This window comes from Lipomyces chichibuensis (genome assembly GCF_038497645.1).
Source record: "Lipomyces chichibuensis strain CBS 12929 unplaced genomic scaffold V1513scaffold_84, whole genome shotgun sequence".
In the NCBI taxonomy this organism is placed as follows: Eukaryota; Fungi; Ascomycota; class Lipomycetes; order Lipomycetales; family Lipomycetaceae; genus Lipomyces; species Lipomyces chichibuensis.
In genome coordinates, this window is record NW_027117536.1 from 1 (window position 1) to 22,588 (window position 22,588).

A 22,588-nucleotide genomic window follows, 5' to 3' on the forward strand; every position below is an offset into this window, starting at 1 on the left:
AATAGAGAGTTCCCAAGATCCATGGAGTCCACAAGAGTTTTCGTCGACAATGTCGACACCTTCCTGTCTCGCATCCCGCCAGTCATCGCTCAACATGAGCCGCAGCATGGAAACCACAACCCTCGGCAGTCATTTACAGTCTTTAGAGACGACATATAGTGCAGTCCCTATCCTAGCTACTTCACAAAGCAACAAAATGTCAACAGCCTTAGGGGTCATAAATACTCACAGGACTATCGGTATAATCCTCACAATGGGTTTGGATAAGTTCTAAACTTGAACTAGGGCTGTAGGCGATATTCGACTTGCCGAATATTATTCGACCGATTGTCGGCGTCGGATACGATATCGGCCAATCCCCCGACGTCGAATACCGATATCGAATATTATTCGATGCATTCTTCGACCGTCGAATCGAATATTCGACATATCGTGCCGATATTCGATAACCATAGTATTACATAATCAACCGTAGAGAAACGAATTCACTGCGGATTTAAGCTGCAAGAATCACTAAGCCTTCGTATACAGACATTTGCCAGTTATAGCAATAGTTGTCCGATTTTGTCCGCGTCAAAGTAAAACCTCGACTTCACTAATATCAATGAAAGAATCGAGTTTGGTTAGATGATGGCCCAGGAGTTGGACTATTGGACAGCTGATCTTCTGGTAAAACTTCACTATCGTAGCCGTCATTGAGGCGAAATAGTTTTGGCGATGCCCTCTGGTTTCCATTTAACTATGAGAGTCAATAAGCGCTGGATACTCGTATACAAATCTATAAAAAAGAATTGAGAGCTGGTAGAAGACTTCGGGTGCGTAGAAATAGGTTGCGGCTTGATAACTTGGCTTTAATAGGAAATGTTTTAACTCCTTTAAGATATCACGAGATTGGCGCCGTTGTATTCGATCGAATACAAATATTCGAGCCGATATTATTCGACCCAAACCATTTGTCGAATACGAATATCGAATATTATTCGAATGCCTTTCAAAAGTCGAATAAATACGAATATTGGAAAACCTGCCGATATTCGTATTCGACACAGCCCTAACTTGAACCCGACAATTTGGTCATCCGTGCGAATTCATACTGCTATAACTTAGGGTTTAGCAGTTTTAATCGCAGATGATGTTAACTGTAGAGCAGCCCTTGAAATAGTGGAATTGGCTTCACATCTCGTCTACGCTGAAGACGGCCAAATTGGAATCGCTGAGCTCAGTTAGATGAGGAATTACGAGACGAAGTAACGATATGAGCTGATTCCCGCATCGCTAATACATATTGCTGCGCATTTGTCTGGCGTCAACTGGTGCGTACTCAATAACATTGTTTATCCTTTCTTAGACAGGGATGACGACTATTCAGCGCACAGTTGCCATAGTTGATAAGTGTATTTGCCAAACGGTCGTACAGAATACAAACGGCTTAGAAATGAATAAGATGTCTGACATTAACCGTTTTGCTCGCCAATTTGGTGGCACAGAATGTTCCCATAGTGGACGGGTACGCTCCTCGGGTCGGTGTACTTTTGCTGATTCTAAGCTCGCGTTAGTTGCTATAAGTTACTAGTTGAGTTTCTAAGGAATTATAAGCTCAGAATATACACAACGATCAAAGTGACTGTGCAAATCCATACGAGTTGGGTCAAAAATCTTTTTATAGGGCTACTGATCAATGACCAACGACCGCCTTTGTTCTGCCCTAGTGCACGCCGGCCAGAATCGTAGCGAATCAATCATGCACTAAACGAGAGTATTCTTGAATTGCTCTAATCAGGAAGGTTATGACAATGGAGGTAACTCTAAGTTGAGCCTGATGATTTCTCAGGGTGCAACTGTTGGCTGCCAGCGCATGAACGATTCAGCCTAAAGTGCAAAGTAGTAGTGAATTGACAACACAACAGCCGTCAGCATGACTGACGTCAGTGCGATGCGAGAGCTAGCGAGTAAGACGAAGACTGTATGTCGATGACGACGACTGCACAGCATCAACTGCTCCCCATCGTCAGGATTTAGGTTTAACGGATAGTAGCAAGAATATTACATGTGGCATTCCATTGTTCACTATCTAAAGTATTGTGGCAGAATATGAATTAGTCTGTTCGGCAACTAAGCGGACTATTGCTAGATTAATTGAATAGACGATAACTTCCAAATGATACTTTCGACTTTTATTCGGATAGGTTTTAGAGCTGCGAGATAAATGGCGAAGAAATTGGGTTTTGATACGAAACGCCACAAGTAACTTCGAAAGAGTGTGGGACAGTCTTGTTTAGGGACAGTCTTGTTTAAGGTTACAAGATCTTTAATCCAGAATGGAACTAGTGATGAGGGGCAGCTCAGACGTGAACTGAAAGTTAACACCGCCATGTAATAAGATCCCGCTGCAAGTGACTCAATGATTGACGGTATCTCCTGATTGCTCAGAAGCCAGAGTGTATTTCCTATTTCTCAGCTGTTGATCGGTGGTCTCGTGGGCTGGAGAGCATCGGACAAGATTGTTGGATGACCGTCTGCCACCTCCCTCAGACATGACCGATTATATAGCTGGCATGACCTTTGCTGAAAGTGACGGTCAATCGTGTGAGAAACGTATACTTCTAGACGTCCGAGTCTGAAACCACCAAACCTGACACAGCCAGCTTCTGTCTCTGGTCGAGCTTCATCAAAAGTACGGGTTTGACATATAATACTTCGAACGAACGCGTTCTCACCAATCTCTAAGAAAGGGTACAAAACCTCAATTCGATCTCTGAATGACAAGAGATAATTAGAAATCATCGAGACATGATTCTTCCAAGCGTATGACGAACCCACAACGCATTCGCCTTCAACAAAAGTGAAGCCCTCACTAAAATCCAAGTAATAATCAACCCAAGCCATACCCCGCATATAATCACCATCTGTCCTGTCACCCTCATATACAGAAGCAGAGAAGAAAATGAATACAATACCGGCCGAGCCCTAAACTTTGTCGGTGCCGTAGAAATGTTTTTGGGAAGTGCATCAGCGATCTGCCAAGCCACTCGATTATTGATCTTTTCCCAAGTAGCATGACACGCGATGTCTCGACCACAGCTCCCCATGCTCGCACGCAGGTTGGGATCTCGCGCCAGCTTCTCTACACATGCCACGAAACCTTCCAAATCCGACGGAGTTACTAAGTACCCTGATTCCTTGTCCTCCACGATTTCGGAAGGCCCTCCCATATCACGCGCAACCACTGGGATTCCACTTGCCATGGCTTCTAAAACCACGAGTCCAAATGTCTCCGTGATGGAGCAGTGAAGGAAAATGTCAGCCGAAGCGTACGCTCGAGCCAGGTATTCTCCTTGTAAGAAACCAGAGAATACAACATAGTTCCCCATATCTCTGAAAAGATCATGGATTTCGTTTGCAACGTTCGCATTGCAGTTTCCGCCAACTATGAGAAGCTTGAAAGGAAACTTTTTCGCGATTAAGCTTCGCGCGACTTCTGCGAGAAACTCGAAGCCCTTTTCTGCAGCTAGACGAGCCACGCAAACAAGAATGATTTCATTGTTTGGAGCCAGTTCTTTGCGATACTCTAGAGATCGGGCCAAGGGATTGAAAAGGTCGGTCTTGACTCCTCTCCTTAGATTGAGCAGTTTGGAAGACGGAACACCTGCTTTCTCCAAATACTCACGGACACCACGAGAAGGGAAGAAGACCTTTCGTACTGATGGGTGACTAAAGAGATAACCTTGGACGGAGCGGAATACCCAGACGCCCCAATAAGAAAGCGGGATCGGGAAGAGAATTTCAATGTAGGCTGAGAGGTCGGTCTGGAAGTTGAGAAGGACGGGAGGTTGATGGCTCAACTGCCGTAGTTGGAGGAGGACTTGAAATCCGAGGGATGCTGGACTAGCCAAGTAGATAATATCGGGTTGTTGCTGGAAAGCCCTTTCGAACAGCTTGTCGATACGGAATGGGTACACAACAGTCAGACTCGTATCATATGGCATCGGGTAACCACTCAGTCGGATCTCCAAGTCGTCAATCTTCTCTGTCTTCGACTGCTGACCTTTGTATTCTGGTGCCACAACAGCCACATGAACAGAATGGGCGCGTAGATATTGTACTAGGCTTAATGTTGTGCGACTCACTCCATTCACAGGTCCGAATGATTCCGTAGCCAGGAGCACATGCTTGCCTTTCAGAATCGACGGAAACTCGATCTCGTCATGACTGAAACCCTGCTTAGCTGCAGCAGCAGCTCTGCGACGTATTATACCGGTCCCTGCAATTTGCTTTGGGCTGTCGAAATATAACTGCTTCGCCCCTTTGAAATCTCGAGATCTTGGGAGAATGAAGAAGGCCATGACGATGCGGCACCTTAACTTAAGTGCTCTAAGATTGGCACGATTGCGCGTTCTTACGCCGGCTGCACAGGAACTGACTGAAGAGATTTATCTGGTGGGAAATGCGGTATGGAGGCATTGTCTACTAAGTAAAAAAAAAACAGATGGACATCCCTCGCCGGGGCGTTCTCGATCAATCCCGTGGTGCTGAGCATGATTATACTAGACGCGAGGAATTCATTGACGGTTGTGGTCAGTCCGCGCGACAGTTGTTGACGTGCAAGAAACGCGCTTCGCCCCACGTGCATCGTTATCGTCATGGTTGCTGGTTTTATGGTTTGCGCGACTTGAAGCCAGCATCGCCAAATTCATCCCGTTGCGTGGCACCTCGTGTATCAATCTGTTGGACAAGAGCCGTATCAGGAGTCAACCATACTAAACCCTATTTCACCTTCCCGACCCGGCGCGGTTGAAGGACGCTTTATTGATTATCAAAGCATATACTGGCAAATATCAATATCTCATTGCGGAAAAGGGTTTACGGTGGGACACATGTGGTGATCCGATGGGCTGCGAGCCACCCAGACGTGAGAGTTCGGCAGGTGGGCAGGTAACGGCTCTACGACGAAAATGAGCTTCCGGTTCGTCTCATCTTGCATTCCCGCACGAGGCTCGCTGGTTGGATATTCCCAGTCCAGATATCATGCCTCTTGCCAGCGCAGCACCGACTTTTCTTATCTCTATCCCAAGCCTGTTCTTTTGGAACGGTCCATATGTAAGGCTAAGATTTCGAACCCCATCAAGGAGAAATTGACCAGAATTTTATTCCTGTTCCGGCAACATCAGTCCACCTCACCCCACCGATATTTCATTTGCTGTTTAGAAATACAAGTTGCTAAGTTTAGATTTTTGATAGAAAAAATTGACCGAGAATAACTTACTAGATTTTTGCGAAAGCTATTCATAATGTGGCCGAGGATTTGATATTACACAAGTAAAGTCATAAGCTGTTGATCAGTATTATGCTTACAGAGTTGGTCTTGTCGCGTTTATGTCAGGCAAAAGGGCAGCTTTCTCAACCTGGGTCCCTTAGCTGTGATCTTGACAATAGGACTCTCTTTCGATCCTTTAACGGGAGCTGGATGAGATGTGGCCACTGCCTTCGGGCTGCATGGCTTCCCTCGACTCGCGATTACGTACTGATATCAGAGATGCCATTAAGACCTATCGAGCGACTAGAGGAGACCGATCACTGCCGACAATGACGACTGGGGCACTGCAAATTATTTGATTCACACCGAGACGTATTTGATACAGCCCTGCAGAGGATCGAAAAAGATTGGTCCTGAGATGTAGATGAGGCTTTTGCTCACTACCTCTATCTTTTAGTAGGTTTCTATTAGCTCGTTTCGTTCTGTTTGGGTTCCGCATGTTATTTTTCTAATACGGCTGCTGGTGGTCTATTTAATTTAATTTCACGGTATTTTGAAAATATTCGAGAATTATTTGTATAATGCTACGAAGCCCCAATGATCATTTGAAAAACAATCCACAACAAAAATGAGTTCTATCGAAAATATCTAACGCTAGAAACGAAAAAAAGTGAACTAGGCCAAGAATATCTCTCATAGCAGTTTGCGCAATGGCTACATCACAAGTTTATGTCCACGCCAGTTAAATGGCTTCTGGGCAACTTTTTTACTCTCAATGCTGCTACGCTCCGGGAATCCTTGGAACGATGTGGCGTAAGTAGCCACTGAGTGGGCCACGAGCTTCATAACACTATTAGCAAAGAACTAATATATAAACTAGCCATCTAGCTCCAGCCTCTTACCTTACTGTTCAATTCCCACGCCGTGAGATTCAGGTTGTCCACTGTATCGCACAATTGGTGATAACAAGGATCAAACCACACTCCGGTGGTTCCTCCAAACATTTCAGTTTCTTCTTTTATCTTGACTCCTTCCGCGCCGGCTGCAATGCCACCTCCCGGAATTCCATGCTTGATAAAGGCGTCATAATCGCTACGTCCATCAAACGGAATGAGGGTGTAGTTCTGATCGTGCGACTGATAAAATTTGATGTACAAGTCACGCAACTCCTCGGACCCCGTCGGGTTGACTTCGTTGGTGGCATTGTAGACTTGATTTGCATAATTGGGAGAGGCAAGCATGTCGTAGTCCATAAAGAGACGAATTTTCCAGTTCTCCTCCTTAGACAGCATCGACACATAGTAATCAGATCCAAGGAGCCCTTCCTCCTCGCCTGCCCACCATGCGAAGCGAACGCAGTTATTGACACTGTACTTAGTCAGCTGAGTTGCAACCTCCAGCAAGGTTAGAGATCCAGATCCATCGTCGTTGATGCCAGGACCCTCGGCGACACTGTCGCTGTGGCCGCCCAGCATGACACAATTTTCAGCATCTCCTCCTTTAGTTTGCGCAATGATGTTTACGGTTTCGATTTTCTCAACAATCGAATCAATATAAGCGGACGAATATACCGTTTTCCCTCCCTGTAAAGCTTCAATGTAGCGCTCTGAGTCACTACGTGACAAGCCAAATGTCGCCACGTGATACGGCGATGGCTCACCCAAAGTGCCCGAGAGACTACCTTCGCCGCTGTTGTAGATTACGGCGGCCACAGCTCCAGCTTTACCAGCGAGAGCCGATTTCTCTCCAAAAGTACAGGTCCCCCTGCGAATGAAGGCGATGGCACCCGTGGTATCAGATGGGTAGTCGGCCTGCTTGCATCCATCGTTTTCCACCAGAACCAATGGTCCAAATACTGGTTTCTTGTTGTTGGTAGGAGGAGTGAGGCTCATTGGAGCCGCAGATTTAGGTACATCGCCCCCCAATTCTAACCGCGACTCAAACACATTGCCTACAACGGCATCGAATGTCTGGTTGGTGATAGTATAATAGCCTCCTAGACTGGCGATAGTCGAGTAGATATAATCAATGGTCGCAATATGTCCTATTTGATTCATGAGTTTGGACAATTACGGTTAAGAGCAACCAAGCCAACTTACCTTTGCTTCCGATGACTCGGGTTGGATGGGCATAGTCATCGGTGCTAAGCTTAGCGAGCTCAAACAGATGGTTCGCGCGATCCAATAGATTCTTCGGGTCTATATCTCCCTGAAGCGCTTCGGAGCTCACAAGAGCATTTCCAACGGAGGTTATCGGGACCTGAGAATCTGATTGTAAGATAAGAGGAATCTGTTCAGCGGAGGCAATAACATGCGACGAAAGAGCAACAAAGAGGTACGAAAGACGCATGGTTCAGGCTAAAGAGTTTCCACAATAGAGCGGATGTATTCGATACAAAAAGATTTGTTGTGGTCTGCTGGAAGAAGGCTCCGCAATCTGAAGGTTTACTTAGTAGTGAACAATGTCGCAACTGACCGATGTTTGAACACCGGGTAACCTTGATATGGCTTATCCATACAATTAAAGTTCTATTTGAGTGGCGATAAGATGGAAGTTGCCTATCATAATTTAATCACTGGTAAGTAACACAATACCATAATTTTTAGAGCTACTAAGCCGATTTGAATGTGTATCAAGATTCCGTTTTCGCCAATGGGAATTATGTATTCCGGAAATTTTTAAGGGCGAGGTGACATCTCGCCAAGGCCGGTGATTTGTAGGTACTGTAGGTGTACGTGCATATATTATTAAATGCTTGTATCCATACTAGTATAACCTTCTAAATCCTATTGGAGCAGCTCCATCGACGGCACTCTGGACGACAGCACTTTGGACGACGGCGAAGAGGAGTCTCACCCTAGCGGGGAGGACGATCTCGAACATACCTCAGCTTGTCTTGAATGCGGACGCTGCTGATGCAATTGAGATCCCGGCCGGGACGCGGAGTGTCCTCTCTGCAGCCAACGGGTGGCCGGTCCGTCGTTGCGCCACGGCCGCTATTGTGCGCCGCCACGTCCGTGATGTACCGCATGGCTGCGGCCCACTACCAGCTCTTCTTTATATGTTCTTCTTCGGTATCCGTGTCTGTGAATGTAATTCGCAGTGATCTTTACTGGGATCATCTTCATATATTGCCGATTTTTCTTTCAAGCTTGGGTTTGATATCTCTCTTCATAGGCTAAGAACCATGGGCAGTTCTCAAGATGACTATGCTACCAATTTATCAGTCCTCCTCTCTATTGCCTCAGTAGGAGTTTGTGTCTTTTACTTCATGTTCAATCATCAAACTAAGCGCGTTAAGTCGTCTGCAGTTCTTGTGAAGTCACCGTACGTTACGGAGTTCCTCTCAGATGCGTTAAGCGCAAAATATGACGTGTGCATAAACACTGACGCTCTCCTGGCCTCACGTTCTTACCATCGATCATGGTTTAAATCGTCAGCACTTGTCCCAACTGAATCGCCTGAAGAGACCACAAAGATTCGCTGTGGGTTAGCAATACTTATGGCGAGTTATGGCCTGAATTCAATGATTTTGGCATACAGAGCACTCAAGCGCTATGTCGAGAGCGATGAAGCTTTCATCATCGAGGCCTTCGACTTCGTCCGTTCGCTGTTATCGCTTTTGTTGTTGTGGTTTGTAGATATCGCCATTATGAAAAATTTTTTCAAACCGAAAGATGCCCGACAAGTTACCATCTACGTCAACACTGACGATGAGAATTGGGTAAAGTCATTGGACGACAAGGCATTTAATTCGTCGGAACATTTGGAAGTTTCTATTAAATGGGTTGGTGTCGTGCTGTGCCTAGGATTGGCATCAATAGCGTTTTTATATTCCATCGTTGTGCTATGCATTGAAACACTTGGGATGGTATTCGACAGACGCGAAGCTGGCAGCAAGGTAATTTTGCCAGTTGTCTACTCTGTGTTCATTGCAGCATTCAGTTGTGTTGCACTTGTGAAGACCACAAAGATTATCTTCAGGATGATAAGACGAAGAGTCGAGACATTAGAGGTGCAGCTTGCTCAATCGGTCAGAGACAAGGACGGTGAGAGAGCCCATGTTTTGAAATTTGACGTCGCAAAGGTTGTCCAAATGTTCGCGACTGAAATTGCGAAATGTGGTGAAAAGAGTATTGCTAGTGTCGGTACATACTGTGATTTTGTCATTACAGACGCGGAGGGAGCTCTGGTATATGGCAGGCTGAGAGCAAAGGGGATTTCCGAAATATTTGAATAGATAATCTATACGTATATTGATAGTCTCGTCTAAAAAACCCTGGGATAGTTGGGTTTTAATTTATCCATCTTAAACTTTGTTTAAATTCCTCCTCCTCTGTGGCCCTTTGTTCCCCGTCCCCCTCCCTTTTGTAAGGACTGTAGTATAATCGTAAGGAACATGTTGTCGATTAAATCGTGTTCGATATTGAGTTCAGGGTTCAAGGTGAACCCTGTTGGGAGCGCATTTGTGAGAATTATATGTGAATGGACGTGGAAGATGTAGGAATGGGAGCTGAGAATCATCTCGATGACGACCAGTCTCAAGGACAATTCATGTCTGTATATACATGAACAAACACCTCAAGTGAGAAGAAGACACCTTCTCGCGCTCTCCCGATCGCACAGCACTCTTGCCAGATATCCAAGATATCCCGACTACCTAAACCAATCAAGATACAAAACAAGAACTAATGGTTCTCATCTATCCGAGTCACGGCATAGCAGTTGACAAATCGGAAAGAGATGATGAGAACTGAGGTGAACTGCCTGAGATCCGACGAGGAAAAAGACTCGTTTTCGACGACCGTGCTATAACAATTGTAAGACAGAGACGGACAAGATAGCGACCTGAACAATCTTCTGGAAGTGGAGACTGAACTTTCCAACACGTATTGTGGGGGCGTGCTACTGTGAGGAGGTGCTTCGGTGTAATTCACTACGTAAATGGAGTCGAAATGGAATTCAGACAACCATTAGTTTTTGTATAGGAAAAGGCTGACCTCCATTTGAACTCCATTTACGCTAGTGAAATGGGAGCTCCATTTAACCCTACCTGATTCTTTTTGGGTTTAATGGGAGTCCCATTTATAGAAAGGGGTGATTCTTTTTGGGTATAATTAGAAGGGGCGTTTTTTTTTTCGTTTAAATGGGACGCCCATTAAAAAAAGAATCAGGCCCTAAAGAAGTAATAATTTGTTTCTGTCCACGGTTTCGCGTTTTTAATTTGCAAATCCAGATGTAATTGCCCTTGCGCACTTTGGCAACGTGCAATGCCACTCTCTCAGTATGAAGACTATTTTCTAATTAATGTCGATTGGCGCGCATTCGTCATGTGTGGATGTTGCTAATGTTTGTTGTGGACAGATGGCTAACAAAACTGGATCAACATCATCAAATAAAGACTTGCCACCATCAATTATTATCTGTCACTCGAGGAAGCTATTGCTTGCCCTTATGTATTTTATCACGATGTGTTTAAAATTGGTAGAAATTAACGGGTTAGCGTGATACGATCTGTACGACGTCTTCGGATGGTCGCACAAGTCAAGCACTTTGCATGATATATACAGTAAAGAAAATCTTTGCCAACAAAGTATTTCTCCCAGCCTATATACATATACATCTACATCGTCATCATCTGAGTCTACGATTCTTGAATAAGAAGTTCAAACAGAAATAAGAAGAGTACCACAATGGAGCAACATAATTCAGCCGTATCACTCCTCGCTTCCCAAGTGAAGCAATTCTACGAGCGTCAAAAACCATTTCGCATATATCATGGCTCCACAAATAGCACACGCCAGTCTCAGTATTGGGCAGACAATTTCGTTGATACTAGCAAGCTATCCAATGTTCTCAGCGTCGATACCAACAGAAAAGTGGCCTTGGTGGAGCCTAATGTACCCATGGACAAACTTGTGGTTGCTACACTGCCGCATGGCTTAGTACCACCTGTGGTCATGGAATTTCCTGGTATAACCGCTGGAGGCGGGTTCGCAGGTACATCAGGCGAAAGCAGTTCATTCAGATATGGATTTTTTGACCGGACAGTCATTTCAATTGAGATGGTGCTGGCCAATGGAGAAATTATTAAGGCATCCAGCACTGAGAACTCCGATATCTTCTATGGCGCTGCGGCATCCTTTGGAACACTTGGAGTCACCACACTTCTCGAAATTGAATTGATAGATTCGAAGCCTTTCGTCGAACTGACCTACTATCCTGTATCTAACGTCCAGGAAGCTGTCCGGAAATTTGAGGAAGCGACGTCCGATCCTCTTAACGACTATCTCGACGGCATCCTTTTTGCGAAGGACAGTGGTGTTGTATGTGCAGGGCGCTTAACAGACACGCTTAAAGATGGCATTTCGGTTCAACGCTTCAGTCGCGCCAGAGATCCATGGTTTTACCTCCATGCTAAAAAACTACTTGCTAAGTCAAAGAAGCCGGTCGCAGAAGCGATTCCGTTGGTTGACTATCTGTTCCGCTACGATCGCGGCGGCTTTTGGGTTGGGGCCTATGCCTTCCAATATTTCGTGACTCCTTTCAATAGAGTCACGCGATGGGCTCTTGATCGTTTCATGCATACTCGTGTCATGTATCATGCTCTCCACAAAAGTGGGCATTCGAAGAACTACATTATTCAAGACGTGGCTGTGCCATACGAAAGTGCGGGGGAGTTTGTCGACTATTTGCATGTATCTTTTCGACACTATCCACTTTGGCTCTGCCCGTTGCGCCAAACCGGCAAGTCTGAGTCTTCGCTTTACGGTCTGATGGCCCAGAGGGCAAAGGCGGGCGCAAATGCGCCGACAATGCTCCTCAACGTTGGAATTTGGGGTCCAGGACCAACTAGAAGAAGGGCATTCGTTCAAGCGAACCGAGAGCTTGAGCGCAAGGTTCATGAACTGAAAGGACAGAAATGGCTGTATGCCCACGCATATTACACTGAAGCTGAATTCTGGGACATCTACGATCGAAAGGAGTATGATGAGCTACGAGCCAAATACCATGCGACTTATCTCCCAAGTGTCTACGACAAGGTGAAAGTCGATGTTGCGGCTGAGGAACGAGCGATGAGAGAGTCTTGGACTATTTGGTTGCTTGCGATGTTCTGGAGCATCTGGCCCCTGAGTGGATTATACGGCGTCTTTCACGCAGCCCTTGGTGGTGACTACCTCAAACTTCGTGGAAAGAAAAAAGTGGCTTAATCAGCACCCGGGCAAGACACAGATTCGGATGAGCAGACACGGAAACCGATCGATAGGAAAGGATTCACATGGAAGGAAGAGGGGGGCAAACCAGTTTGCATTAGATGTATATTTATCTTGCTGAAATCTATGTAGACAGTACGAATGTCTGCTGGATGTTAACTATTATTTTTGAACATTACAAATACTTTCGCGACACTGCGATATCTAGCGAACTATTTCAACAGCGAACTCTGAACGCCGCTGCTTCGTGTGCATATGTCGTTGTATCTGTTATCTTTGCTTTCAGTTCCAATCACTAAGTTCCCTGTACTTACATCTTGTCTAATGCTTGCGGAGAGTTCGCTGATGGCAGAGACAAAATATATTTACAATCAGGCGCTCCCATGTCTGATTTATATCTCTCATGCTTATTATAGCCTCTTTTCCAGAGAATCGGTTGTGAAAGTCTACTCTTTGCAAACTTAATTTTGCTTGTCCGACGCTCGATGTTATACTCCGCCGGTAGGGGCGTCTCCTCTGAACGATGACAGCTGTCAAATTCACAATCATCAATGTTTAGGTTCCCTGTAAGGGAAATGTAGAGCTGTTGCCGTTTATATTGCCGTGAATATACGATATCGGCATTCCTCAAGTCTGACGATATCCGTTTGCTGATAGAAGGCCCTGGATAATATCGGTAGAGACGTCACGATCGGCAAACGGCGGTCTAAAGAGTTATTAAATAACTATGTCTGGTATTAGGATCGATCTATGTATACCCGAAGAAACCTACACAATTCACAATTGGCGCTTTCTATCACATTAAACCTAAGTGAATTTATTTATTGTGGAATCTTGTAACCTGGCTGTTGTAATGGCACAGTAACAGGGGACCACAAGAAACATACGCAATAGTCCGCTTGCGGAACCAAACTGAGACCGAACTATCGAGTATTTGACCAAAGAAAAGACATTGCTTGAGAAGCAACCGAGGCAAAATTTGGTAAGCTGAAAATAGTAAGTTATAAAAGTAATCAGAATACCACTAACTTCTTGAATTATGACGGTTTAAATTTCCCAATTGGCACGCAGCAAGCATGGTTCTAGTCATAATAGGTATTCTGCCGGAGCGTTAATTGATGCGACAAAAAGATATATACAGCCTTCGATCAACATTATATATTTCAAGAAACTAATGATCTACAAATTTCCTCGTTTAGCCTGCTCCAGTTCGATTGACTCAAACAAGGACTTGAAGTTTCCTGCACCAAATCCCTCAAAGTTATTTCGCTGAATTATCTCTATGAAGGCTGTCGGTCTGTCCATCAAAGGCTTGGTGAAAAGTTGAAGCAAGTACCCTCTCTCATCAAAGTCAATTAGGATATTCAGTTTCTCGAGCATTGTAAAATCCTCATTGAGTTTAATGGACGAGTTTGACAATCGGATGCGCATCTGCTCGTAATAGGTGGACGGAACAGAGATGAATTCGACACCGCGAGCCTTCATATTCGTGATCGTTTCGATGATATTCTGAGTCCGAAGCGCAATATGCTGCACGCCCGCCCCGCCATAGAATTCGATGAACTCCTCGATTTGTGACTTCTTCTTGCCGATTGCCGGTTCGTTGATCGGCATCTTGATAACGTCGTTGGGAGAAGCCATGACAATCGACTTGAGAGCAGAGAACTCTGTGAAGATATCCTTGTCATCAACCGACCAGAACCGATGGAAACCGAGCGCCTTCTCATAGTATTCGCAAACGACTTCCATTTGATTCCAATCCTGATTACCAACACAGTGGTCGATATTTGCGAGATTGACGGGGGGGAGAAGTACCTCGACGGAGTCGGTGCTGGGGTAGACAGTAGTGGAATAACCCGGTAGGAAGGCACCAGTGTAGTCGGCGCGCTGGATAAGACTGTGGGTTGTGTCACCGTAGGTGGCAAGCGTTGCAATGATTACTGTGCCGTGTTCGTCTGAAAGCTCCGTTGGAAACGAGATCAGCTTTGCACCGTGCTTTGAGATGTAGTTCCAGACAGCGTAGATGTTGTCTACCTCGAATGCCACATCCTTAACTCCATCGCCATGATCCTGTGAAGTAGTTAGTCCAAGGCGGATTTTAAAACGAGAAATATTTTGTACTGTATACATACTGCAATATGCTGGCTAATTTCCTGAATGAGGAAACATTCTTCTTGGTCTTTGCCCTTGTTCTTCAGTACGGAGACAAACTCGAACGTCACCCGTCCATTTGAGATAACATGCGAGACAATTGCACGAGATCCCGTTTCGAGACCCTTGTAAGCAATTGGATGGAAACCCATGCGCGTGATATAGTAAGAAGCTGCCTGCTTCGCGTTCCCGACATACCACTTAATGTGATGATAGGCACGGTAAGAGGAAGACGGCGATGATGCTAGGTTTCCATTGGCTTTCAGGACGGTTCCAGTGGAGTCGATCACTGTTGGAGTCATGAATATGCGACCGTTGTATAATTTAGTTTAATATGAAGACTGAATAACCAGAAGCTCAATGAGCAACAGCGATTCGGTAGCAGGCAACATTCCGATATATATTATTATCTTTCTGTCAATATCTATCTGCTACGTGTCGCCAAATAATTGTGAGAAGTGAGGGTCAGTCTCGGCTAACAACGGCTAAGAGCGGCAATTGAACCCTTTTCGGTTAGTTTCGCGCCCCAGGGGATTTGTTGGCGGTCACGCAACCTAACCCCGCATTAACCGGGCCATGTGCTTAGTAACGTTGAACGTTTGGCGCGAGATCTCAGAAATAATAATCATACCTGGCTGACCGTCAAGATTAGGAAACACACGAGCGTCAAGATTATTTAGGCCAGAGACTGTATGACACTCGATGGTTTGAACGTTTCCAGTGGTTGTATCAAATAGAAAATGTCGGATCATAGCCGAAGATTGCATTTGATTTTGATGTTTACTTCTCTAGCTGTATAAACCGTGGTAGTTTAATGTGGCTTAATGGAAACTGGGCCTAATAGAATTATTAATTGAATAGTTATGGATTTTTGACAAACCTGTGTGATTAATGACCTGTAGCTAATTTATGTATCAGCTTGAATAAGATCATGGCTTATATATAAAATCCAGCCCTCATCTCCCTCAACATATGACATACAAGCTCTCAAGTTTATTTTTATCAAGTTTTCACGTGCAGTGTGAATCCGGGTTCCGTCAAACGCCAGGTATTATAATTATTAACTAACAGTGTTTATTCTCAGCCCTAACCACGTAATGCTTCCCCGCGCTTAAGTTGGAGAGCAGCAAAAGGGTTCTATTAACGCACTTATTTGTCCTCATGGCACTGGGGTCTTGAGTACCTTTAGTAGATACTGTCTGGTCCAGAGTTACAAGCAATCTAGAATTGTTGCTTTGGTTTGGCCGGCGTGCTTGCGTCACCATAGTAATGGTTTGTGTTGTGCCCGACAAAGATGAGCGACGCATCCAACCGCATTGCTAGCTCAGCTACATCTGCTGCGCTGAACATTCATATAAATGGACCAATCGTGAATGATGTCGACGACACGCTTACTAGAATTAGTGATGTCCATCATGGACAGGACCTTATTCGAAGATCGTCTGTGCTTTCGGAAGATGAGAACTCCGAGAACCTGGTGAAGAAGAAAAAAGCGAAATCAAGGAAAGGCTTGGAAAAGATATTTGTGTGCGAAGTTTCTGGGTGTAACAAATCATTTACGCGTTTGGAACATTTGGGAAGGCACCAACTGAACCGTGAGTCTCGCTTATGACTAGGAACTGCTATATTACTAATGTTACTTTAGACAGTCCTAAGGAGATATTTACTTGTTCCTGGCCTGGATGTACAAAATCGTTTGTTCGAGAGGATCTCCGTCTACGACATATCGAACGACACCGGAAGCGGAGTTCAGTAAATGACGACCGTCAACCCACTGATGAGACAATTTCTCGACCACCACATGTGCGTTCCACGGGTTCACTACAACGGGAAAATCTTGAGCCTCCTATTTCAGTTTCACAAATGGAGGTTGCTTCTACGACAATTTCACATGACACGAAGTCGGAAACGGTTGATCAACTTTTCGCTGAGAACGGCTCGCCAGTAACATTCTCTGCGGTCGATTACACGAAGGACAGTAGCTCATCGCATATTCCAAATCTCCCGAGTTTTCAAAATTTCGTTGCTGAGAGTAATGTGTCTGACATGACGATAAGCCAAGAATATGACCGTGTTCACCAACAGCCGGTTCCTTCTTCGTCGTCTGTGGCTCAGGCTTATCAAATAGCGCCTGATCCGCAAAACATGGCCCGTCGGGGCATCTCTGATCCCGTATTGTCTAACAGTGGTAATTACACAAGCGATATCATGCGCAAATTAAGTGACAACACTCATGATTCGGTACTGGGCAGCAATGCGAATAACGTGCCAGAAATTTCTCCATCCTCGGCTGATCTAATCGATTGGCTCTTCTCCGACGGCATGCTTTCTGGAAATCGTGACTTTTTTGGTCCACTAGATGTTAATTCGTTCCTTGAATCGCCGCTTATAGATATATCGCAATTGTCTACCCCGCCGCAGTTAACTCAATCACGAGTGATGTCGGAAGCGAAGCGAGTTGAGCTTTGCGTAATGCTGCCGTCTCTCGAGTCTCATCCTGATTTCGATCTAGAGAAGATACATCGGTACATCGATTTATACTGGGAGAAGTTCCATTTCCAGTTTCCGATCCTACATAAGCGGTTGTTTGAGGTTGATACTTCGCCGGAGCCACTCTTATTCTGTATGATCTTGATCGGAGCAACGTACGCCGATGCGCAAGAACTGGCGCTTGTGATTGCCGAACCATTACGCTGGATTATATTCAGCTCTCCTGGGTTTCATCCTCCGACCAAAGTTTGGATCCTGCAGAGTTTATTGTTGCTCGAAGTATACGAGAAGACGATGTCGTCACGCAAGTTGCACGAGCGCGCACATATTCACCATGGCGCTACGGTACAGCTTATTCGTCGTGGCAGAACGCTTCTGGACCCTTCAGTCGCATTATCGGGTGAAGATGACCCAGATGGGTCGTCTTGGAGACGGTGGGTCGAGGCCGAGTCGATCAAACGAGCCGTGTTTATGGCATTTATTCTTGATGTATCACATTCTATATTATTTGGCCATAGTTTATTATTGTACCCGTATGAGATGCGACTTTCGCTTCCATGTGATGACCGCATATGGGATTCTGCTGATGATGAACGACGGTTACTCATGTCGAAACCTACGGTGCCATTCTTGGTAGGACTGAAACGGCTGTTGAACCAACAGAGTATGGAAGCTGATGGATTTGGTCGGCATGTTCTGTTGTGCGGCCTACTGTCGCTGTCGATTCAGATGTCGCAGCAAGCACTCCAAATGTCGTCAATTGGGTGGAAATCGTTTCGGGACACTTGGAAGACAACGCTTGGTCGGGCGTATGATTTTTGGAAAGAAGACTATGAACATGCAGGATCCGTATCGCGTGACAAAGAGACTGGAGTAATCCCGGTTCGGGACAGTAATCGGCCAATATTTTGGCTGCTCTATCGTATGGCTCATGTGTGCATGCACGTCGCCCGATACGATCTGCACGTGTTTTGCGGGGACCGGCGAGTGCTTGGGCGGTCGACGTTAGTGCAAGATTACCTCGCCTCGAAGCGGCATATGTACGAGTGGTCGCGAACGAAAGGTGCCCGTGAAGCGGCGTTTCATTCCATGAAAGCGCTATTTCGCGTATTTATGCTCGGCGACGGCAACACTTCGTCGTATCCGGCAGGATATTCGGTCGCAGATGACATATTCACACATCGTTCTGCGATGATAGTCCATTTTATGCTTGTGTTTTGGACGTATGCGTACTGTGTCGAAGGGCCAGAGTCAGACATATTGTCGAATAAATCGAACATATCTCGTGCAAGTTTTGCGCACTTGAAAGACCAGGAATGGGCGATAGCCGCTGAAAGTGGACGGACATTTCTCGAACGGATGAACGCTGCTAACACGCCTGAAGAACTCGAGCGGATGAAAAACAAACATTTGACGGTCGGGCTGTTGAAGTGGGTCATTTTGTCGCTAAGCGGGAGCAAATGGGAGTTGGTAGGTGAGATGTGTAATTTATTGGACAATTGTGTGCAAAAGAGTTTGGGTCGGGAAGACGAGCTTGAAGATAGAAAGGAAATAGTGCGGACGGTGCAAGTCGGTTAGTTGTAACGATATGTCTGCCATTGACAAAATGTGCTGTTTTCAGAAGTCGGATGTAATAATATCTACTTGTTGCAGTGATTTGTATATCAAATGTAAAATTTGGAGTTGGCTTGAATTATATGATTCGCATAATCCGAAATTTTGTGCAGCAGGTGGATTAGGCCAAATTTCTTATTACCTTTCACGTTGGGGTCGAGTAACCCATGCAAATCTCCCACATAGTAACAACATATCAAGCCTCGTACAAAATCTAACAAATACCATCTTTTGATAAGTCAAAATGAATCCTACACATTCTTCCGATACAACAACTGTATAAATTCCCATGAGACAACGCCAAGCAAAATATAGACGCCAGACTACAGCAACCAATTCTTAATGCACGATTCTATAATAATAAGTATCAATATTTATATGCAGCCAAAGTGCTACACGGCAAGGCCATTACCGCCGCGGCACCATCTGTACAAACTAAGCAATCCTCTTCGCCGGCGTCTGCTGTCTTCCATTTCCGCCAAGACGACGTCCTGGGGCGGGCTTCCGCAGTACAAGTGAGCGCTACGTCGTCGTTCATCTAGTACATCTATGGTTTGCAACGCGCCTCTCATGATTTGGCGGAAGTTGCGCTGATATTCTGTATTCAACGTCACGATGCAAACTTCATGGGCACGAACAATCGTCTCGCATGCAACACGAACTTCCTTGTCGCCTAGCACGTCGACAATATACAGTAGCGTGAACGAGCCTTCTAACAGGTGGATGCCGAAGAAGAATGGGATGATCCGGAGATCCTGATCAACTTCGAGGATGTGCTTGATGCATTTGGCGAAATCCAACGAATGCTGAATTACATTAACAAACTCAGGATCAAGAACCATTGAGGGCGGAATCGACAACAAATCGATTGGATCCCAGTATCCGTACAGAAGTATATGAAACACGTGGACCAAACACCGGCAATACTCCTTCCAACAAGTCCGAGGCGTGAGGCGTTGCTGCTGTTTCAACGTAGACAACATGGAGTCCTGTGGCGATTTAGAACGATGACGGGACAAGTCGCCGTCATCGCGGTCGACAGGCGTCAGCACCACGCTGTCGTAGCTGTCCATGCTCTTCAAAAATTCGTCCAATTTACTCCTCAGATCGGCTCTAATCGGGTCCGTTACGTCACGCGTGATAGCTAGGGTATTATTCATTTCAAGCTGATGCAGGTCATCAATTCCACCAAGTAACGTCATGAGGGGTAAAAAGTATCCCCACAAATCCGACCCCGTTACGCGGTAAGACAGTCCTCGCTCACGAGACGGATCCATATCAGGCCGTAATAACTCCAAATCTGAGTGCCACATCTCATCCCGGCACGGCCGATACAACCCGCTGCTTTCGTGATCCATCACTGACAACGGACGATTGTAGCACAACCCGAGATGTCGGTCTACCAGAAACAGCAACCACCATACGCGCCGCCGCTCCTCGCGAGTTTCTTCACTCATATTACTGTTATCCATGAGTAATTTGGAACTTGCTGACGACGAAGCTGAGCTAGAACCGGAGTAAGGAACCTCGACGTTGAGTTTCAAAACCCGTGCAAGTCCCCACGCAGCGTGCCACCATCGGAGCGAAGCGCCTTTGAACTCAGAGGCGGATGAAATGATGCCGAGATGTATATAAGACATAACATCATCAAGCGTTCCGTTCTTGTCTGCATGTATGAGCGGCTGCAGGTGCAGAATGGTGAGATCGCGTAGCTTTACGATGATATCAGTCCGAGACGTAGGGGTGGCAGTTAGATGTGGATGATCAGAAACATGTGCGGCAACGTAGAGAAATGAATATAACAGCGCCTCCGAACATTTCCGTGGGGGATGGTGAAGGGCGAGGATGGACGACTTGCGCGTAAAGTGTGCGATTCCGTAGATTGTGTTTGTAAAGTACACTTCGAGCAAGTCAGCAGCCAGGGACGGCGAAATAAAATCGAGGGACGGAAGAATCGGCACAAGCACAGGATACACACACTGAGTGTCGTCACCAGGAGGCGGTGGGGTGTCTGCAGAGGGGGTAGCAAGCAAAGCAGAGAATGAAGGAAAAGGCGACCGAATGTTCAGCACTCTTGGACTCGTACTACTTGGCGTCTCCACGAATATGCTCGCCGTTGTGCTACGAGCCTGATTGTTGTTGCCCTTCCCCGTTGAGATAAAGGTACGTCCATTGTCGCCAGAAAATAATTGCGCGACGTCGGGCATGATTAAGTCCTCGAGATCATCGAGATATCTGTCGCCATTGTGCAAGACTTCTGATTCACTGTGCATATGCCTAATGAAGAACTCGCGGACTCCTTGTCGCTTTGGAGCTGCGTTGTCGATACCAGGAGAAGAATCTCGGCGGTTGCTGCCACTCACCTGAGGGGAAAATTGATTGGACAGCTGCTCGTCCGTATGACCAATGCTCTGTCCGGGCCGGTCAGGCACACTGCTAGCCTGCATCGAGTCGACCGAGCTAGCAGGTGACACATGTGCGAACCTGCGAGTCAACAGTTGCTGATGCTGCGGCTGTTGCCCTTGATGTATGCAAGAAGAATTTGAAACAACCCCGTTCATAGTCCCACTGCCCGAACTTCCGCTGGACACTACCCGAACCTGGACCGAAGGAGGCGAAACGTCCGTAGTGGCATCGACAGGCGAGGCTGACGCGCGATCTTCCGTTTGATTGAGTTCATTCTGGTGGTCTCTGTGCGAAGAGGATTTGGAGGCATATCGACGTGAACCTTTTCCGCGTTTTTTCATCTGACGGGCGTATTCGCACTGTATGTCGAGATCTGCCACGGTTAATGAGCTACATCGATCGACGGCAAAAAAAAATCAGAGATATACCTGAACAGCGCTTGCAGGGCAGCTTTCCATCACATCTTGTTCGGAACTGATTGCACTTGTCGCATGCTCTCGATATTCTCCGCCTCGCGGTGGTTGTGCCAATCGGCGCGGAAGCGGTCGCTGGTTTGATGATGGCAGTGGCAGTCGCAGTAGCAGCAACGGGAGCCGGAAGAGTTGACTGCAGAGTAGACGTGACCGTACTCCGGATGGTGGACGGTGCGGACGTAGTCGGAGCAGCAGTGAACTCTGCCACGGCAGATGGCATCTTAGCAACACGAAGAAGCTGTCGACCGAGAGCAGCTCGTTATTATTGCGAGTACCACACAATAAAAATACTAGGAGTATACTTTGACAAAGACGCTCATTGGAGAAAGTCCTAGATTGCCAGGGAGGAGGCTTTGTGGGGCGGATGCCCTAGCCCTGAAAACATCAGTCTGATCCACGCTGTGGACGAGTAGCCCCCACAGGTAACGTTGAGTGCCATTCGCTCCGGAATATTCTGTACCACACAAGCTGTGCGACCCTCGATCCGACTAGATCTGTGCGACTCTCGGCCCGACTAGTTCCGACAGTGTCTGGTCGGACTCATTCCTGCTTTTGGATTCGCTGTGACAATGAGTATCCGAAAATGTCGATCAAACGCCGAGCCCGAGTTTCGTGGTCGGGCAACCTGAACACAATGACCATCTACCCTAACCTTTTGCCTAGAGTATCACACCGTAGACTTCAAACCTTGTTCAAGGGATTCTGGGAATTAAGCCAACGTTATTATGTCTCTGCAAATATCTAACAGGCGTCCGCGAATTGTTGCCGATATATGAGTGTTCTAGTAATTGTCTTAATTCTTTAGGAATTGCTTCAGTAGCCAGTCTGCCTGCGATCCTTTGTAACATGAACATGAACACTTATCGCGTGCATTAAGATTTAGACTTTCTCCCATAGAAGGAACGCTGCTACTGCATCTGGACTCATGTTTATCAGGTTAGATACAGAAGCTAACAGCTTGGCCATCCACATATCATGAGTTGTGG

General features: G+C 46.1%; 7 protein-coding genes across 7 annotated transcripts; 3 read left to right on the top strand and 4 right to left on the bottom strand.

Moving 5' to 3' along the window:
• Positions 1–2,780: 2,780 nt before the first annotated feature.
• V1513DRAFT_386367 (uncharacterized protein) lies at positions 2,781–4,343 on the bottom strand (the record flags this gene model as incomplete). The annotated part of the gene is made up of 1 exon (XM_066895249.1): positions 2,781–4,343. The coding sequence occupies one exon, from the start codon at positions 4,341–4,343 to the stop codon at positions 2,781–2,783; it is 1,563 nt and encodes a 520-aa protein (XP_066750451.1).
• A 1,462-nt stretch (positions 4,344–5,805) lies between these two features.
• On the bottom strand, positions 5,806–7,771 carry V1513DRAFT_454891 (uncharacterized protein; the record flags this gene model as incomplete). Its single annotated transcript, XM_066899434.1, has 3 exons — positions 7,354–7,771; positions 6,157–7,298; positions 5,806–6,094 (listed from the first exon to the last, which is right to left on the bottom strand). Coding segments are annotated over exons 1-3 (1,513 nt in total), but the record flags the coding sequence as incomplete, so codon positions are not given.
• Positions 7,772–8,441: 670 nt separating this feature from the next.
• V1513DRAFT_428305 (uncharacterized protein) lies at positions 8,442–9,494 on the top strand (the record flags this gene model as incomplete). Its single annotated transcript, XM_066896272.1, has 1 exon — positions 8,442–9,494. One exon carries the CDS (start codon positions 8,442–8,444, stop codon positions 9,492–9,494), a length of 1,053 nt encoding a protein of 350 aa, XP_066750453.1.
• Positions 9,495–10,947: 1,453 nt separating this feature from the next.
• On the top strand, positions 10,948–12,465 carry V1513DRAFT_386382 (uncharacterized protein; the record flags this gene model as incomplete). The annotated part of the gene is made up of 1 exon (XM_066895251.1): positions 10,948–12,465. The coding sequence occupies one exon, from the start codon at positions 10,948–10,950 to the stop codon at positions 12,463–12,465; it is 1,518 nt and encodes a 505-aa protein (XP_066750454.1).
• A 781-nt stretch (positions 12,466–13,246) lies between these two features.
• Positions 13,247–15,047, bottom strand: V1513DRAFT_321571 (Glyoxalase/Bleomycin resistance protein/Dihydroxybiphenyl dioxygenase). The gene is made up of 2 exons (XM_066894683.1): positions 14,601–15,047; positions 13,247–14,538 (listed from the first exon to the last, which is right to left on the bottom strand). The coding sequence occupies exons 1-2, from the start codon at positions 14,919–14,921 to the stop codon at positions 13,648–13,650; spliced, it is 1,212 nt and encodes a 403-aa protein (XP_066750455.1). The 5' UTR covers positions 14,922–15,047; the 3' UTR covers positions 13,247–13,647.
• Positions 15,048–15,625: 578 nt separating this feature from the next.
• V1513DRAFT_321510 (fungal-specific transcription factor domain-containing protein) lies at positions 15,626–18,901 on the top strand. Its single transcript, XM_066894682.1, has 2 exons — positions 15,626–16,214; positions 16,265–18,901. Exons 1-2 carry the CDS (start codon positions 15,914–15,916, stop codon positions 18,685–18,687), a joined length of 2,724 nt encoding a protein of 907 aa, XP_066750456.1. The 5' UTR covers positions 15,626–15,913; the 3' UTR covers positions 18,688–18,901.
• On the bottom strand, positions 18,811–22,202 carry V1513DRAFT_454906 (fungal-specific transcription factor domain-containing protein). The gene is made up of 2 exons (XM_066899435.1): positions 21,558–22,202; positions 18,811–21,502 (listed from the first exon to the last, which is right to left on the bottom strand). Exons 1-2 carry the CDS (start codon positions 21,820–21,822, stop codon positions 19,116–19,118), a joined length of 2,652 nt encoding a protein of 883 aa, XP_066750457.1. The 5' UTR covers positions 21,823–22,202; the 3' UTR covers positions 18,811–19,115.
• Between the last annotated feature and the right edge of the window lie 386 nt (positions 22,203–22,588).